Source organism: Diceros bicornis, chromosome 12 (genome assembly GCF_020826845.1).
Source record: "Diceros bicornis minor isolate mBicDic1 chromosome 12, mDicBic1.mat.cur, whole genome shotgun sequence".
NCBI classification, from domain to species: Eukaryota; Metazoa; Chordata; class Mammalia; order Perissodactyla; family Rhinocerotidae; genus Diceros; species Diceros bicornis.
The window spans coordinates 25865311-25884961 of NC_080751.1; the positions used below are offsets into that span (position 1 = coordinate 25865311).

At 35.1% G+C, this 19651-nt stretch overlaps 1 protein-coding gene across 6 annotated transcripts in view; it reads left to right on the forward strand.

Annotated features, from left to right (window-relative positions):
* USP34 (ubiquitin specific peptidase 34) overlaps window positions 1-19651 on the forward strand; it is a 244102-nt gene that overhangs the window by 69172 nt on the left and 155279 nt on the right. For 5 of the 6 annotated variants that reach the window (XM_058551143.1, XM_058551144.1, XM_058551142.1 and 2 more), the window contains exons 3-8: window positions 17-437; window positions 4153-4203; window positions 4368-4517; window positions 13697-13764; window positions 16448-16640; window positions 17740-17801. In XM_058551143.1, the coding sequence (XP_058407126.1) occupies window positions 17-437; window positions 4153-4203; window positions 4368-4517; window positions 13697-13764; window positions 16448-16640; window positions 17740-17801 (945 nt within the window). Of the gene's footprint in view, window positions 1-16; window positions 438-1473; window positions 1677-4152; window positions 4204-4367; window positions 4518-13696; window positions 13765-16447; window positions 16641-17739; window positions 17802-19651 lie in introns of those variants that run through there. The other variant, XM_058551146.1, reaches the window with a different exon arrangement.

The following is a 19651-nucleotide window of genomic DNA, read 5'->3' on the forward strand; positions in this document are numbered from 1 at the left end:
TTTTATTCTCTTATAGGCAATGTCTATGCTGCTTCAAGGAATATAAGCATTTGGAGATTTTTAACCAAGTAGTGTGTGCACTTATTAACTTAGTGATTGCCCAAGTTCAAGTGCTCCGGGACCAGCTTTGTAAACACTGTACTACTGTTAACATAGATTCCACGTGGCAAGATGAGAGTGATCAAGCTGAAGAACCACTGAATATAGAAAGACAGTGTAATGAAGGAAGTACAGAAAGACAAAAATCAATAGAAAAAAAATCAAACTCTACAAGAATTAGTAATCTGACTGAGGAAGAATCTTCAAAGAGTTCTGATCCTTTTAGTTTATGGAGTACAGATGAGAAGGAAAAACTCTTACTATGTGTGGCAAAAATTTTTCAAATTCAATTTCCCTTATATACTGCTTACAAGCATAATACTCATCCTACTATAGAGGTATGTAAAAATAGGTATTGTGAATTTTAAGTAATACCAATCTTAGTTTTGTTGGCAATTTTTCACTTATGAATAAATATGAAGACAGAGTTATTCTTGGTGGAAAATTTTATAAAAATCAACGTTGTCGTAAAAATTATTTCCAGACTATTTCTGTAGCAAATTGTGTAGAACATTTGCTCAGCGTAGTACTATTAAGGGAAGATTTATAAATTGAATTCATAAAAGTTGAACTGTTTGTCAGTGATCTAAACATTTTGCTGATGTAAATCTATGCCTTACTTACTATGACTCTCAAAAAGTAATGATTGAGGAAAAAGAAGCACATAGAACTTTGAATTTCATTCTTAGAAACATAGGTAACAGAATTTGGAATTCCCTCTGTCAGAAAGAAAAGCTGAACAAATTATCTGTAGCTACTAGTTTTAAATAATAGTATTTCTTTTGTAAGTCAAGATGCGTCACTCATTTCATTAGTGATATTTTTACAAGCCTTTTCCAGTTTAGTAACCTACCGTAGGTTTATTTAGATAATGGCATTTCTTTCTACATATAGTGAGAATTGAGACAGTTATGTGGTAATGTATTATATTAGTGGCTTAAAACAACAGTGATTTATTATTTCCCATGATTCTGTGGGTTGGCTGGGCAGTCTTTTTGCTGGTTTTGTGTGGCCTCACTTATGCAGTTGCATTTACTTTGAGAGTCAGATGGGTTTGAAGGTTGAAGATGGTCTTACAGTTGGTGCTGGCTGTTGTCTAGGGCTCCTTGGATTTTCTACCCATGGCCTCTCATTCTCTACTAGGGTAGACTGGCTTCCTGAGATGGTAGTCTTAGCTTTGATCCAGGAAGGCGAAAGTGAAAGCTATCAGGCCTCTTAAGGTCCAGCCTCTGAAACCACACAGCATCAATTCTGCCACATTTGGTTGGTTGAAGCAATTCACAAGGGCAGCCCAGATTCAAAGGGATATAAAGTAGACTCCATCTCTGGATGGGAGGAGAGGCAAAGTTTCATTTTAAACTTTTAAGTACATTCTGTTTCCTGTGCATCCTGGGATGGGAAGAGTTGTGGCCGTTTAATCTGCCACAAGCTTATTTTTTAAGTCTATTTTCTCCAGCTTATTTGTTTTATAACCGTACTGACTTGTCTAAACTTCTTTCTTCAACTAGAAAAAAGTAGTCCTTTACAGAAAATATTTTCGCATTGAATTGAGACTATTTCCTAACATAGTCCAGGAGGTGGGTATTTTCCCTATTAGAATTCTCCATAAGAATATTTTAAATCAGATGGTGCTCTCTCTTCTAGAATTCTTAGTCTGTTATCTTCCCATATAGAAACGTTTTAGTGAATCTCTTACATGACATAAGATATTTATTAAACGTTCTGAAAAATGTCATCTCAGAATCCTTTTTTCAACAAAAGGGTTCCGTTTCGTGCGAACCTGCAAAATTTAATCTTAAGAACACCGTATGAATGGTGTTTTAATGCCTTAAATTGATAACTGAAAGATACTGAAAATAGTTTGGTTAGGGACCTAAATATGTGAAATTCATGCACAGTTTCTGAGAAATAAGTTTTTCTCCAGTTAAAAATCTCTTAACAATAGAACTATAGCAATACTAAATCTGCTGTTTTGTTCCTAAAATCAGTGTGCTCATTTTTTTTTTTAAATGATTTTCAAAACAGTAATCTCCAAATGTAGGTATAGTCACACTCTCCTATACTTTCTCTTTTGGACTCAAGTGCCTCATTATTACTATTCTTGAGGATCATTCCATGTGACTACTTGATTGAAAGCAATAGTTTCATGAGGTCTTTGAGGTAAAATTCTAATAGAAAAACACCCTTAGATATAATAAAGGAGGAATCTTTTTATACAGAATTTACATATGCTGCTTTAATATTCTGTTCATAATAGTTGTTCCCAGGTTTCTAATATCTTAGTAATGATCTGTTACAAATACTCTAAAATTTCTAGTTTCTATCATAGTGGCCATGTAATTAAATATGTTAAGGGTCAGCTGTTTGAAAGGGTCTCAGATGAAAACCTTCGTGGCATACATATATATTATAAAATTATAATATACACATAGACACAGATATCTTAAGAAAACCAGTATTTACTATGCAATGCAATAGAGTTAACTACAGAGATTTTTAATCCCACCTTTTTATAAGGAGATAGGCCATCCAGTGTTTCCTTCATACTGCTGTGCCATCCTTTCCTGATAAAGCCTTTGATTTTTATTTTTATTTCTTTTTGAGAGGCACAAATTTGCCAAAACTCTTTAGGAGAAGATTCAATACTCATGTATTAGTATTTTGATAGCTGTGACTTTAGAAACCTAGTCAACATCCTTATTTTAAATAAGACAGAACTGGCTTACAGAGGTTAAAAGTTTTGGTCAAGTTTGCATAGCATATTGCTGAGAGAGTTCTAGAATTCAGGTCTTATTCTACTACACTGCTTCTCAGTCATTTCAGACTAATCACTGTACCTCTTGTATCTATTGCCAATAGTGAATAAGATTGGAACTTGGAATCCCTCCTTCTTCCCCTCCCTTCCTCTCTCCATCCTTCCTTTCTCTCCTATTGAAGTTGATAATATTTTTAAAGATGTAGTAATTGGAAATAATAATATTAATTCAGGTTAAAAGTTTTTTGGGGGGCCAGTTGCATTCTTTTCTTAATCCTGAATAATTATATGTAATTTTATGAAATGAAATATTGCCCTAGTGTTATAAGTTCTATTCTAAGTAGAATGAAAATGAGTATAAAAATTATAGAAAGAAGAGAAACCACTCTACTTCTGTTAAATGTATGTATAATATGATCAGACAGATTAAATATATATGTTATTTTATTTTCTAAACTTCTAAATCTAGGCTGGTTTTCTTTTGCACGTTCCACTGACTTTTTTACTCATCCTTTTTTAAATTAAAAAAATTAAATATTTTTAATTTGCCCTTATAAAGTATATAATTTAGGAAGTTTTAGTATATTCCGAAAGTTGTACAACCATCACTGCTATCGAATTCCAACACCAATGACTTCTTTTTAAGTGAAAATTTTATTCTTAATCCACTGGCCTTCAATTCTTCATGGTTTGATCATGGAGCAACATATGCTTAATTAGTTATAGAATTACTTTCTAGTTACTCATTTTTTTTCTTCTTTGTTTTCTCTTTTAAAGTAATAGACAAATTCCTTTGTTTACTTCTAGAAGTAGAGTGGCATTATCTTATTTATGTGAGGTTTTGGGGGGAAAAAACAAAAACTTTACTCTCACCAACAATGGATGAGTGTGCTTTCAGGTAGTTTAAATCTTATGCGTGGAAAGCACATTGTGGACCTTTTAAGTACACATATAGGTAATTCCAGAGCACAGTTTCAAAAACGCTTAAGTTTATAGTGTATATTATAACATCTAAGTTATAGTGTATTTTTATACGAATTACTCCGATTCTTTAAGGAAAAGTTTTTAAGAAGGCAAAATAATGTGTAGTACATAGTAAAGAAAGATTCTTTGGAGAAGAGTTAAAGTATACTTTAGAAGTGAATCATATTAGCTTCAGTTAGGAATACATACCACTGTTGATGATGAGAAGCAATTGCAAAATCTGTTTTATAAAATCAGATATAGAAAATTCTATTTTTTAAAGATTATCATTTAGTAGTGTGATCTAATTATATTTACGTTTTTTTTTTAATCAGGATATATCAACCCAAGAAAGCAACATATTAGGGGCATTCTGTGATATGAATGTAAGTGTTTATCTTTTTTCATTCTCAAGTTTATGAAAAATTTTGTTTTTTTTGTTCATATGTCTTTTGAGTTTATGTCTGATCACTATCTTTCCAGTATTGGTAATAAAATGAAAATTATTCCTGATAAGTTTTAAAATAATAGATTTTCTTTTTTTCCTCAGGATGTAGAAGTACCGTTGCATTTGCTTCGTTATGTATGTTTGTTTTGTGGGAAAAATGGCCTTTCTCTCATGAAGGATTGCTTTGAATATGGAACTCCTGAAACTTTGCCATTTCTTATAGCACATGCATTTATTACAGTTGTATCTAATGTAAGTATTGTTTGGAATTGGTTTTAATCTTAGGAACAATGTCTAATATTTTATTTTATTTTTTTATTTTTTTTTTATAAATTATTTAATCTTCACAAATGGTTTTTTAATTTTATTTATTTATTTTTCCCCCAAAGCCCCAGTAGATAGTTGTATGTCATGGTTGCACATCCTTCTAGTTGCTGCATGTGGGACGCGGCCTCAGCATGGCCGGAGAAGCGGTGCGTCGGTGCGCGCCCAGGATCCGAACCCGGGCTGCCAGCAGCGGAGCGCACGCAATTAACCACTAAGCCACGGGACCGGCCCTCTAATATTTTAATAACATGAATTTTATATCCAGAAAAGGCAGGTTTTGAGTGATCTGCATGTACAATATTTTTTCTCTGCTTATATTTTGAGAAAATTGAGTACAGAAACCTTTTTAAAGTCTTTATTTTTTTATTTATTTTTTGTGAGGAAGATTGGCCCTGAGCTAACATCTGCCAATCCTCCTCTTTTTGCTGAGGAAGACTGGCCCTGGGCTAACATCCATGCCCATCTTCCTCTACTTTGTATGGGACGCCTCCACAGCATGGCTTGCTAAGCAGTGTGTCGGTGCGCACCGGGATCCGAACTGGCGAACCCCGCGGCGCCGCAGTGGAACTCGCGCACTTAACCGCTTGCGCCACCGGGCCCGCCCCTTAAGGTCTTTATTTTGATAAAATTGTAATTCGTATACGTTAATGAGTTTAGTTAAATAGGTAAATTTAGCCATTTACCTCTTTTTGTCTAAAATATAAGATAGGCAGAAAAGTCTTATGTTGATTTTAACTTTCCTCGACTGGGATTTTGTACTGGGAGATTTTTGGCTTCTTAGAATCTTTGGTTGCTTAAATAATGGTTAGCCTAGGGTACTACTACAGTGTGCCTGACTTCCCTCTGTATTACAAGTAAAGACCTGACATTTCTTTTTGCCTTTCTGAAGAAGATAATTGTTTTGTATGTTGTGAATTTCAGTTACTGTGAAGCACAGTAAGTATGGAAGCAGAGATAAATACTTTTTATTACCTGTATATTAAAATTAAGCCTTTAATAACCTTCTATTCTGGTCATTATTTAAAAAATTGGTGTAGCAAAACTTAAATCTGACTTTACCAAAGCCTGAATTCTTGTGTTAATTGAATTACCTTAAATAATTACTAATGTGACATATTTAAAGTATGTGTATAAAATAAAAATATAAGGTGCAGAAGGACTCAATCAAATACTTTGTTGCCTTGTTTCCAATGATATTCTCTTTGCAATGAAGTAGTACACTAGAAAAGGCACTGTGTTTACTCAGATTTATTGTCTGGACCTCCATGTTTCCATATTTGAAATAAATGATTTGTATCAAGGTCATTTTTAGTCCCCAAATTCCTTGGTTTCTGACAGGTTGAAAATGTTATGTGCAATGGCAGCATGGCATGTAGATTAAGAATGTAAGCTTTAGGGGCCGGCCTCGTGGCTTAGCGGTTAAGTGCTTGCGCTCCGCTGCTGGCAGCCCGGGTTCGGATCCCGGGCGTGCACGGACGCACCGCTTCTCCGGCCATGCTGAGGCCGCGTCCCACATACAGCAACTAGAAGGATGTGCAGCTATGACATACAACAATCTACTGGGGCTTTGGAGGGAAAAAATAAATAAATAAAATCTTAAAAAAAAAAAAAAAAAAGAATGTAAGCTTTGGATTCACAGGTGCGTTTGAATCCAAAATCTGAGCCTCAGTTTTTTTAATCCGTAGAATGGGAATGATAAAAATGATAATCTACTTTAGAAGATTGTTGTGAGGTTTTAAGATAGATTTTAAGCTCTTATTATAGCAGCTCTTATTATAACATCTGATATATAGTAAGCATTTAGTGACTGGTAGCTCTTATTTATTTTAGCTGTTATTAAATACTTATCCAGTTCTGTTATTCTGATTGACCTTATTTGTTTGATAGGAAATTCTATTCAGTTTGGCTTTCTTTGGGAGAAAGAACAAAATATAAACTTTTGAGTGAACCTAAATCCTATGTTGAGATTTTAATTTTACATTGGGGTAAATTTGGAGAAGGCATATAAAGTGAGTTTGAAATCCAAAATTCACAAAACAGTTTATCAAAGCTTTTCCTTAATCAGGAATATTAACTGCATTAAAATGTATTTCTTGAATTTATTTTACAAATTCTTGGTTAAAAGTCTATTATGCAAGACTCATTAAAGACTTTAATTTATTATTATATCTTTAAGTTATCCTTTACTAAAGAAAACGGTTGAGATTCCGTTTCATCTTTCACCTCAGCCTTTTTATGACTGCTCATTGATGGGCTGTTGTCAGTTTACATAACTTTATCTTGTAATTCAACTGAGATCATTAAACAAAAATTAGATTAAAATTAGTCATACTCTTTAAATTAATAATGTAGTTGTTTGGATACCGTAATATATGTTTGGTTTTTTCCTGAGAGTATAACATATGTACTTTTCAGGTAAAGGCTTTTTTTTTGTGTGTGTGAGGAAGATCAGCCCTGAGCTAACATCCATGACAATCCTCCTCTTTTTGCTGAGGAAGACCGGCCCTGAGCTAACATCTATTGCCAGTCCTCCTCCTTTTTCTCCCCAAAGCCCCAGTAGATAGTTGTATGTTATAGTTGCACATCCTTCTAGTTGCTGTATGTGGGACGCCGCCTCAGCATGGCCGGACAAGCGGTGCGTTGGTGCGCACCCGGGATCCGAAGCTGGGCCACCAGTAGCGGAGCTCATGCACTTAACCACTAAGCCACGGGGCTGGCCCTCAGCTAAAGGTTTTAAAACTCGATTGAGTAACTCCCACTTGGCACCTTTTCCTCATAAAAACGTTTTTTGATTTGTCCCTCTTCATTCTAATATAGTTAATATTTGGTGCAAATTAAGAGCTTAAGTTATAGTTCTTTTTGTAATCAAGGTTTCTGTAGAGCCTGTACTTTATTGTTTTCAGAGTCTAGAATTTTTCTGAAAGGGTTGGTGTCGTTTAAAGCACTAGGAGTTGGGCATGATTTCTAAACTTTTTTTGGAATCTTGACCACCCTACTTGTTTATATAAACACTTAATGGTCACTTTAAACAATTAAAATAGGCATCCCTTTGCATTTTGAGAAACTTTAGAGCCTTTAAATTTCAAAATTTTCTAGCCACATACAAATTGATCTAGAGCACAGTAGTTTCCTCTCATGGGTCATTGTAAATTGTAAACCTGGTCATTTCTATATATCTCATCTATTTTCTTGAGAAATAGGCAGCTGGTTTAGCCATGCTGTTTCAGTTTCAACAAGGCTGAGGGTCCCTATGTGGGAACCTCTGATTTTACATGGGCTTTCACACAGGAACAAAAACTCCTACATTTAAATAAGGAAAAGAATTATTAGATTTTAGGCCAATCCTCTCTTGAAAAGAAAAAACTCTATGAATTATAAACCACTTTTAGGATAAGAGGGTTAAAGGCTAAGCTTATTGAGTACCTGTTCCTTGAATGATTGATTATAGTAAATCACACATTCAGAAGAGAACATCATTTCCTGGGAACCAAACCATTCTGTTTGTTTTCTAGAGTGGTTTCCTCACTCTTAATGAGGAAAGGTGACTTTATGAAGTGGTGAGTGTTATCTCTTAGCCTGAACCTACAATCCAGAGCTTGCAGCACAGGAAAACTCACTTTGTCCTGGGTGTGAATTATCAACAAAGAAGAAAACTCTTACTTTATCAGATTAATGTTTAAAAAATCTGATAATATTCTCAAGCCTGTGCATTAATTTCAATTTCAAAAACTTGCTTCAGCATTTCTTAACTGACACTGACTGTTAGCAGGTTTCTCAATTTTGCACAAATATTACTTCACTGTTATATGGATCCATTCTTAGTAATAAAAGTTGCAGCCACAGGAAAAACCAACAAAAATCTTTATGTATGTAGTTTTCTTACTTTGTGTTGGCCTTTAGGTTTTCATCAAAAGCAGCTAACCAATATTTAGCACAGGTTACAGTAATAGAATGCATAGTCTTTCTGGAAGTTTCCTGACTAAGACCTAAGTTGAGTTATGTTTGATTTTAGCTTATAGTATCCTCCCTCAGCTCTGAAGAATTCATATTTGTTTATCAACTTTTTTTGTGTGTGTGAGGACGATCGGCCCTGAGCTAACATCTGCCAATCCTTCTCTCTTTTGCTGAGGAAGACTGGCCCTGGGCTAACATCCGTGCCCATCTTCCTCTACTTTATATGGGACGCCGCCACAGCATGGCTTGACAAGCGGTGCATCAGTGCACACCCGGGATCCGAACCGGTAAACCTCGGGCCACTGCAGCGGAGCGTGCGCACTTAACTGCTTGCGCCACCGGGCAGCCCCCCTCCCTCAGCTCTTTGCTTCAGTTAGTTGTCTCAGACAAAACACCTTTTATTAGTTTAAAAGTGACAAAGTCTAAGGACTCTTCCAATAGGGTCATGGGATTTATTTTATTAACATGTATGGAGTGGTACAAATGAGGCTTAATAGGGAAACCTTTCTAAACCTCATGCTTTAGAAAACAGATATGACAAATTATTAGGTTAGACATGTCATCAGAGATGCAAACTTATAGGGGTTATAGTAACATATCAGAGCACCGAATAACAATTTCTGAATTCTCAGTGCTCTAAGACTGCTTTTTTTTTGGTGAGGAAGATTAGCCCTGAGCTAACATCTGTTGCCAATCCTCCTCTTTTTGCTTGAGGAAGATTGTCCCTGAGCTAACATCTGTGCCAGTCTTCCTCTGTTTTGTATGTAGGATGCCACCACAGCATGGCCTGATGAGTGGTGTGTAGGTCCGTGCCCGGAATCCAAACCTGTGAACCCTGGGCCGCTGAAGTGGAGTGCACGAACCCAACCACTGTGCTACTGGGCCGGCCCCTGTAAGACTGCTTTTACAAAAACGCTAACAAGGACTCTTTAATATCAGAAGTTAGGCTAGGATTATACATTTTCATATATCTCCACACTAGACAGAGTGGGTTGACAGTTCTGTGAAGTTTTTATTTAACCATTTTGTCAAAACTAGATTTGTGGTATCTCCTTTTCTGCAGTTATGGGGGGAGCAAGGACTATTTTTTCCTATTCCTGAGATATTTAACATGTACTTAGGAGGACTACTACAATTCTGTTATCACCAAGAGGGGAAAAAGCAAACCTTAGAAGCTCAAAAGTTACTGTAAGGAAAGAAAAAGGACATATACTCTGTGATTAATAGCATATGGAATTTGGTTCTTATAATGTTTTGCATCTGTAATAGTATTAAAGAACGTAGATTTTATAGAGAAATAATCCTGGGTTTGAATTGTAGCTTTGTTCTGATTAATAGCATATGGAATTTGGTTCTTATAATGTTTTGCATCTATAATAGTATTAAAGAACGTAGATTTTATAGAGAAATAATCCTGGGTTTGAATTGTAGCTTTGTTACGTACTGTGTAAATTTTTTTTTTTTTTATAAGCCTCACTTTTCTCATCTGTCAGAATGGGAGTATTAAGGGCTCAGTAAGTGGTAGCTCTTCTTTCTATTAAAGTTTTTCCTTCGGATGTTGGCATTTTTTCTTATCATTTAAAAAAAAATTTTTATTTGTGTCATTATCCCAAAATAAAAGGTATCAATGTACCTAGTTTCATTTTCATCTCCTTTAATGTATCTTATATATAATCGAATCTTTTAACCTTTTTTTTAACAACTGAAATAAAACATTCATACAGAAAAATGTACAAAATGATAATATATGGCTCAGTGATTTATCAGAGCAAATACCCCATTTACCGACTGCCTACGCCAAGAAACAAAACATTGTTAGCTCCCCAGAAGCCTCCCTTATGCTCCCTCCAAGTCACTATTCTATCTCTTTGCTCTTAAAGGTAAACACAATTCATATTTTTATGGGGTGATCACTTTCTTGCTTTTCTTTATAGTTTTATCACCTAAGTTTACATCCATAAATAATATGATTTAGTTTTGTCTGTTAACAATGTACGTGTGGAATCACATACTGTGTATTCTTTCATGTCTGGCTGCCTTTGGTTAACATTGAGGTTTGTATTTCATGTAGTTCTAGTCTGCTCATTTTCATTGTTACATAATACTCCTTTAAAAATATACCAGCAGAGATCCATTTTACTGGTGATGGACATTTAGGCTGTTACAATTAATGTAGTGTCAGCATTCTTTTACATGTCTTCTGGTGCACATGTGCATGCATTTTATTTGAATGTATATCTAGAAGTGGAATTTCTTGATCATAGGGTATGTATGTATTCAATCTTATGTATTAATGCTAAGGTTTTCCTATGTGATTGTGTTACTTTACATTCCTACCAGGAATGAGAGTTCCCATTGCTCCACATCCTTGCAAACACCTGGTATTCTTACTCTTAGAGATTGCTAATTGATGTAATAGTATCTCAATGTCGTTTTATTTCACATTTTTTTAATGACTAATGAGATTGAGTACCATTTCATAGGCATATAAGCCATTTGGATATTTTTTGAGAAGTACCTGTTCAAGTCTTTTACCCATTTTAAAAATCAAATTGTCTGCCTTTTTCTTACTGATGTGTGGAGATTGCTTATGTTTTGGCTACAAGTCTTTTATCTGACATATACGTATTGCTAATATCTTCCACTCTGTGGTTTGCTTTTCATTCTCTTGTGTCTTTTAAGAGCTATTGTTCGTTAAACTTAATGGTGTCTAACTTACCAAAAATTTTTTTTATAGTTAATGTTTTCATTTATGGTTGAAAAAGTCTTTCTTACCCTAAGGTCATGAAGATATTTCCCTATATACTAGAAGTTTTATTGTTTTACTTGCACATTTTGATCTGCAGTTCAGTTGGAATTGATTTTTGTGTATAGTGTGGGTGAGGGATCAAGATTCATTTTCTTTTCTGTATAGACAACACTGGTCCTAACACTCTAGGAAAGACAGTCCTTTCCTCTTTATTCTAAAGTGCCATTTTTGTCATAAATCAGATGTCTTTATGTGCATGAGTCTGAGATCTCTAGCATATTCCGTTAGTCTGTTTGCTTAATCTTGTGCTATTTGCATGCCATCTTAATTTCTGGAGCTTTGTAAGAAGTCTTGCTAGGGCCGGCCCCGTGGCTTAGCGGTTAAGTGCGCGTGCTCCGCTGCTGGCGGCCTGGGTTCGGATCCCAGGTGCGCACCGACACACCGCTTCTCTGGCCATGCTGAGGCCGCGTCCCACATACAGCAACTAGAAGGATGTGCAGCTATGACATACAACTATCTACTGGGGCTTTGGGGGAAAAAATAAATAAATAAAATTATTAAAAAAAAAAAAGTAGTCTTGCTATCTGGTAAAGCAAGTTCTACTTCTCTGTCTTTTTTTTTTATTGAGATGTAATTGACATATTATATTAGTTTCAGGTGTACAATGTAATGATTCAATATCTCTATATATTGCAAAATGATCACCACAATAAGTCTAGGTAACGTCCATCACCACACGTAGTTAACAATTTTTTTTCTTGTGATAAGAACTTTTAAGAACTATTCTCTTAGCAACTTTCAAATATGTCATATAGTATTATTAACCAGTATAGTCACCAAGCTGTACATTATATCCCCACTCCCTCTCATTCTTAAAGAGTGTTTTGTCTCTTCTTGGACCTTTGCCTTTGGAATCAGTGCCTAAAATTCCACACATAAACCTTTTTGGGTGCATTGAATCTATAGATCAATTTGGGGAGAACTGTCATCTCTGCTGTGTTGAGTCTTCTAACTTATAAATGTGGTAAATGTGTTTTATTTACATGTTCTTTAATTTTTCTCATAATTTTCCTATGTAAGGAATATATATATAAAATATAGTTTGTATGTATGTGTGTATATGTGTGTATATTTATTTGTATTTCTAAGCAGCAATCTTGCTAACCTGATTAGTTCCAAAAATGTTTATCTGAAAATTATTTTGGATTTTCTGCTTACATAATCATATCATCTCAGAGTAATATTGGTTTTAATTCTTCCTTTCTAGTTCTATGCCTTTTTTTTAGTTTCTTGCCTAATGCACTGCACTGTCTAGGACGTTTAGTTCAAGTTGAATTGAAGACATTATTGTTTTGTTCCTAGTCTCAGAAGGAAAAGTTTTAACGTTTCATCATCATTTCATATAGTGTTTGCTATAGGACTTATGTAGATTTCTTTGATTAGATTAGAGAGAAGCCATACATCCTCTATTTCTAAATTTGTTTTTAATTTGTATGCCTTGCCTGTGTCAAGGCTTAGTATCATAGATTGTTGATTTGCTTGGGATTTTTATTCTTATATTTAAACCGCTATTTATGAACATAAAACTACTATAATGTAAGCACATTAGATTTAGAAATGGGTTGGAATGTCATGCAGAAAAAAGGAAACATTTATTATAACTTTTATTATAACTTAGATTGGAGTACTTACAGCAAGAACTTAATTCATTAAATAGTTGATATTGTAATCAATGTGACTAACATATATTTGCTTTAGATGGATATTGAAGTGACTAGAAATCATAGGTAATTTGATTTTTTTAGAAGGAAGGATGAGATGGTTTATTAAAAACTAAGATGGTTTATTAAACTAATTCAGTGCTGTAGTATTTGGGTTGCTACCATCCAAAGACATATAGGGTAGCATGTGGTAACATGATATTAGTTGGATAGATGGTTCTCCCTTTTCAGCAAGAAGCTGATATTAATTTTTCAGATTGATTATATGTATATTTGTAAAAAAATGTATAGTCATGTGTTGCTTAACGACGGGGATATGTTCTGAGAAGTGTGTTGTTAGGCGGTTTTGTCGTTATGTGAACATCAGAGTGTACTTAACGCAAACCTAGATGGGATAGCCTACTACACACTAGGCTATATGGTACTAATCTTATGGGACCACCATGGTATACGCAGTCCGTCGTTGACCAAAACATCGTTACGTGGTGCATAACTGTATAAGTTAAATTACTTACCTGATATGTGTGTAATTCTATTTCTTAGTTTATTCTTTTCAGAATAGATAAAATGTATGTAGTTTTAGAGGCAGCAAAATACTAAAAGCTCTTGTTTTTAATTAAAGTGAAAGACATGTATTTCACATATTCGTTATACATTGTCATCTTTCTGCTTCCTTTTAGATTAGAATATGGCTACATATCCCTGCTGTCATGCAGCACATTATCCCTTTTAGGACCTATGTTATTAGGTAAGTTGATAAAATCTTTGCCCCCTAATTATCAATGTAATAATGTTTAAACAGTTTATAAACGTGGTACAGAATTAAATTATTTGCAAGTCCCTGTACTCACATCCTCTAGAGAAAATTTTCATTGGCAGTTTAGTGTATAGTATTTTTATGCACATATGTAGGTTTATATTTAATGTTTACTTGTAAGCAATTCATGTTGGACTTTTTTTTACGTGAATATGTAAAAAGAATTAAAGAGATTAACAATGTTTACATGGTATTCCACTGTATTTATTCAGTCAACAAATATATACTAAGTATTATGTTCCAGGCACTGGCAATATAGCAGAGCAGAAAAAATTTCTGCTTTTGTGCAGTCTATGTACAAGTAAATAAGTAAATGATATAGTTCATTAGAAAGTGATGAGTATTACAGAGAATAATAACAGCAAAGGTGGATTGAGAGTTCTAGAAGGTTGGTCAAATTTTAAGTATGGGGGTAGAGAAGGTCTCATGGAGGAGGAGGTGACATTTTAATTTTGTAAGTCTCAATTTAAGGAGGAAACCTAAGAAGAGGATGGACAAAGAATTATATTGGTTAGACTTAAAGTATGAACTGTTTAGAGTTCTAAGGTTGTATTTCTTGATAATATCTGTGAGTTTTTTATGCTTTTTCTCATTCATTCATTCACAAAGATTTGAGTGCCTGCTGTTTTCCTGTTACCGTTCAAGTTATTGAGGAAAGTATCAGGAAAAGAATCATAGTCATCAATACTATGCAAGTAAGGTAACATGATAGAGAAGGAATATGAGGCACACGCCTTTCTGAAAGGTGACATCTGAAGAACATGAATCATCCAATTGGATGATAATTGGAAGGACGTATTTCAGGTAGAAGGAACATAAGGGCATAGGCTTTGAAGTTGGAAAGAGTATGACATGTTAAAGAAATTAGAAGCAGACTGGTGTGGAGCATGGTGTGTAAGGGGGTATAATTATGATATATGGTTGGATAAGCGGGGGCAGATTATTCAGGACCTTCAAGTTATTGTAAGGAGTTTGGATTTAATTTAGCAATGGGAATCTATTGAAGAGTTTTAAGCAGATGAGTCATGATGGTTTTTAACAGATCACTTTGGCCTTTAAGTGGGTCATAAATTATAGGGAGGTTGGAGTAGAAGCTAGGAGACCAATTGAAAGGTTAATGTAGTTGTCCTGGGAAGAAACGATGGTTACTTGTACAAGGATTATTTATGGTGATTTTGAATATTGAATGGATATAAATGAAAGTGAAATCGACAAGATTGATGATTTCGGAGTGTAAGGAAAAGGGCACCATCATGGATGACACTCTAACCTCCCTACCGTCGATTTCTCCTTTGTGCTGTGGGTGTCATTAACTGAGATGTGAAAGACCGGGGGAACTTAAATACTTTATTTTGAGGTGCTTGTGGGATATTTAAGTGGCACTGGCAAATTAGGAGGATAAGCCTGTAATTCAGAACAATATCATTAATTTAAGAGTTGTCAGCATAAAGACAGTACTTAAAAACCACAGGAATGAATGAGGTCATCTGGGGAGAGAATGTGGAAAGAGAATAGAAGTGAGTCTAAGATGGAGTCCTGTATCAGTTTGCTTTTGCTGTGTAAGAAAAAACTCCCCAAACTTAGTAGCTTAAAATAACAGCCATTTATTATTTCTCAGTTCTCTTGATAGCTAGCTCTACTGATCTGGTCTATTGAGGCTAGCTCTACTGATCTGGTCTGTCGAGGCTAGAACTGGATGCTCTAGGATAGCTTGACTCATATGTCCTGTGGTTGGCAGGCTGATTGGTCTTGGGGAGGACAGGGGAGCTCATACACGTCTTGCAGTTGGCTAGATGTCACTTGGGGCATCAGCCATGTCTCTTTATCTAGCAGGCTAATCTGGGTTCCTTTTCTTGGTGGTGAAAGAGTTCCCAGTGAGAGAGGGAAAGCTGAAAGACTTTTCAAGCTTCTGCTTATATCACATCTCTTAATGCCCCATTGTCCAAAGAAAATTTCATGGCACAGCACAGATTCAAGGGCATAGAGAAATAGATGACATCTCATGATGGGAAGAGTGACAAAGTCACACTGCAAAGACTTCTGCATAAAGCAGTGGGAGGAATTTGGGGCCTTTCTGCAGTCGGTTACAAGCCCTGAGGAGCACTAATGTTGAAAGGTTGGATAGAGAAGGAGGAACCAACCGAATAGAATAGGCAGGGCCTGAGAGGAAAACCAGTGGTTTGTGGTTTTGGAAGCCAAAAAAGAATAATGTTTAAAATGTACACATTTTAAAGAATTTTGGCTGCGTGGGGGAGTAGATGTACTGTTTATAGGATGTCAGCTGAAATTTACTAAAACAGGAGCTATGTACTTGACTGGTATTAGAGAACAGTAAAGCTTTACTGCTGGTGCAGAATCCGGTGTTAAATGACTTGGCTCTTTGCAGTTTCTGATTCAAGTTGGTCTCTCAGCAAAGGACGCACTGCCACAGGTCACAGTCCTTGAAGCATCACTTAGAAATGGTTTAAATTGAGAATCTTAATCCCAGGATGCCAGGTTCTATTGTACTAAACATTTTGGAGGTGTGGAGCAAAGGAATATTATTGAATTATTCAGTGGCCTTTAGAAATATTTTGCAAGTTTTTGTGTATGTTTTATTTCTGAATCGTTTCAGGTATTTATGCAAGCTGTCTGATCAGGAGTTAAGACAGAGTGCGGCTCGCAACATGGCTGACTTAATGTGGAGCACAGTGAAAGAACCATTGGATACAACGTTATGCTTTGATAAAGAAAGCCTTGATCTTGCATTTAAGTACTTTATGTCACCTACTTTGACTATGAGGTTGGCTGGACTAAGTCAGATAACGGTAAGCTATATTTGCTTTATTTTTGGTCATTTTTTATTTGCCTTCCAGACTGTCATCATCATCGTAATAATACCTACTATTTACGGAACTCCTACAATGCTAGGCATTGTGCTCGGTATTTTGCATGCATTACTTTGTATGGTCTTTACAAATAATTTCTATATTTTCCCTATTTTAAATAAAAGGAAACTGAGGCTTAGATTTAGGAGGATTTATACCTTGGGTCTTTTTGATTTCAGGGTCCAACTCCTTCACTATTTTTTTTAACTATTCAGTTTTTTACATTTAGAAAGCAGTGTTTTCAGAGAGAAAAAGAATTGGAAGAGATTATAAGTAGTTACTTAATTCATTTTCCAGACAGAAGCCACAGATTATTAGGCCATAGGCCAAATTTGAGTAACAAAAATGTTTTGTTTGGTTTGCACAGTAACAAATAATGTTTTAAATAGGGAGAAATCTGTATTATTGGCTTCTCTTGAGGGGTGGGGTGGAGAGGCAGACCTGGTATCCTTGAGTCTATATTCTTGTGTAACAACAATTTGCTAGAGCTAACTAGTTAGCTGCATCTTTTAGAATAAATATGCTTTCTCTTGTTTACCAAGGTCTCCATTAGCTTTGATCCTTTGCATTTTCTGCCTGTTTTCGTAGTGTAGTTATTCTGAAGTAGCTAGATTTTACTCATGTATTGGACTTTGTAACTATAGAAAATAGTTGTTGACGTTTTCTCAAATTAAATCTGAAATGTGTTTATCCTAGGGAGCCTTTCCCGAAACTTTATGTCTGTAATGACATATTACTAGCTGTCTTGCGTTAAGATTTTTGTGTTTTTCCCTTATTCAGCTTTGTTTTCTCTAGTGTGCTTAGTGGAATAAAGCATAAGTATTATTTGTGGAATGAATTTATTTAGTGTTTTAATATGACAAAGAAAATAGCCAGACTAATTGGAAAGTATATGTATCTGGTTATCTATCTTATATTTTATAATTTTGATGTGATTATTGATTATGGTCTACATATATCAAACCATGTTTCTTGACAGTTGTTAACATATACAAGAATAATGTTGGAAAAAAGTTTAATTTCTTTTCTCTAACTATAGAATCAACTTCACACCTTTAATGATGTGTGCAATAATGAATCATTGGTATCAGACACAGAAACGTAAGTAGGAGCATTAATTTATACCGTTTTACCTACTATACCATTTTAATATTTAGCTGTTTATATGGTACATATAATTGTGACTTTATTAGAATTGAAGTGTTTACTAGAAATTTGCCTTGTAGCTTCATTTGTACGGTCTTTAGTAAGCTTTCAGAAGAATATATTGAAACATTTCTTTATGTTTTTTAAAAGCATATACCAACATATAGTATTATTTGTCACAAAATGCAAAAGGATGCTATTTACAGGAGAATTTAGTAGTAAAGAATATGGTGCTCATAGTTTTCAGAAAGCACACTTGATGCAGAAAAAGAAAAGACCTCATTCAGTACATTTGATGGGGAAAAACCAAGTCACTGATGCTCATGTATGAAAAGAAGTAGTGTTAATACCTTTAGGGCTTTTCAAGTTCTTGGAAATATTTATTTATTCCAATATTTGTTTGATTTAGTTGTCCATCCATTATAGAAATCAGTTTATTTATTTCTTTTTTTGGTGAGGAAGATTGGCCCTGAGCTAACATCTGTGCCCATCTTCCTCTATTTTGTATGTAGGATACCACCACAGCATAGCTTAATAAGTGGTGTAGGTCCGTACCCAGGATCCAAACCTGTGAACCTGGGCCACAGAAGTGGAGCACACTGAACTTAACCACTGTGCCACCAGGCCGGCCCCAGAAATCAGTTTATTAATCTCAGTTGGGTAGTAATATCTTCTGCATGAACAGAGTTATATAGTTTTAAGGTGTTAGAAAATCTATAATTGTATGAATGAGTCATGTTTTTGCTTTACTGTAACTTTTGTGCATTGATCTTAGTTACGCCCAATGGCGCTAACTCAGTTGAATCCAGTCCTTCACGAATTTGAAAGCCAGAGACTCTTGTCTCTTTAATCGTTTTCTTCTTCAGGCTAAAGAGTTCTTATTCCTCCAATTGTTCCTCATATGGTGTGGTTTTTATTTTTATCACCAGACCAGTCATTCACCTCTGACAACATTCTTTGTCAGTGGTCCCCTTAAAATGTTTTGCACAGAATTGGTCTTAGCTTTATAAACTCTGGGTTATACTAGGAGTGCTATTTCACACCGTCAGGAAATTGTATGGACCATATTCAATGTATGTAAAACTACAGCTCTGGATTTCCCTTTTGGCCCCTCAGTGCCCCCATTCCCACCCTTCTACCCCCACAAAACTGCCTAAGAGAATCTTAAAATTGCCAATGCAGTAATCACCCCCCAACCCCCACCCCTGCAAAAAGAAAAAAAAAAAACAGCCAAGAATCATCAGTGCAATAACCCCACACGTCCAGGCTGGTTTTTATGTTGCTGAAACAGTGGATAGAAAGTAAGAAGGAATTCCATTCAAAAAATATAAGGAATATACATCCTAAAGACATGGTTAAGAGAAGAGGGAGAAGAGCAAAAGTTTTGAGGAATAGTGGGTAGAGGCAGTTTAAGTTGGCAAGAGAAAGGGGGTGCACATAGTGTGAGAATATTGGAGCAAATAGAAAAAGTGTGATAAATATTGTTGGAGCCTTTGAATTGGGTCTCTTTTTTTAATCAGTTTTATTAAGGTATAAATACTGTACGTCATACATTCACCAGTTTTTACAATGAATTTTAGTAAATATATAGAGTTGTGCAGCTATCATCACAATCCAGTTCTAGAACATTTCCATCAAAAGGGATCAAAAATATCCCTTTCGTTCATTTGTAGTCAGTTCTCATTTTACTCCTAGCCCCCTTAATCTACTTTGTCTCTATAGATTTGCCCATTTTGGACATTTCATTATAAATGGAATCATATGATAGTGGTCTTTTTATTATCTTCTTTCACTTAGTATAGTGT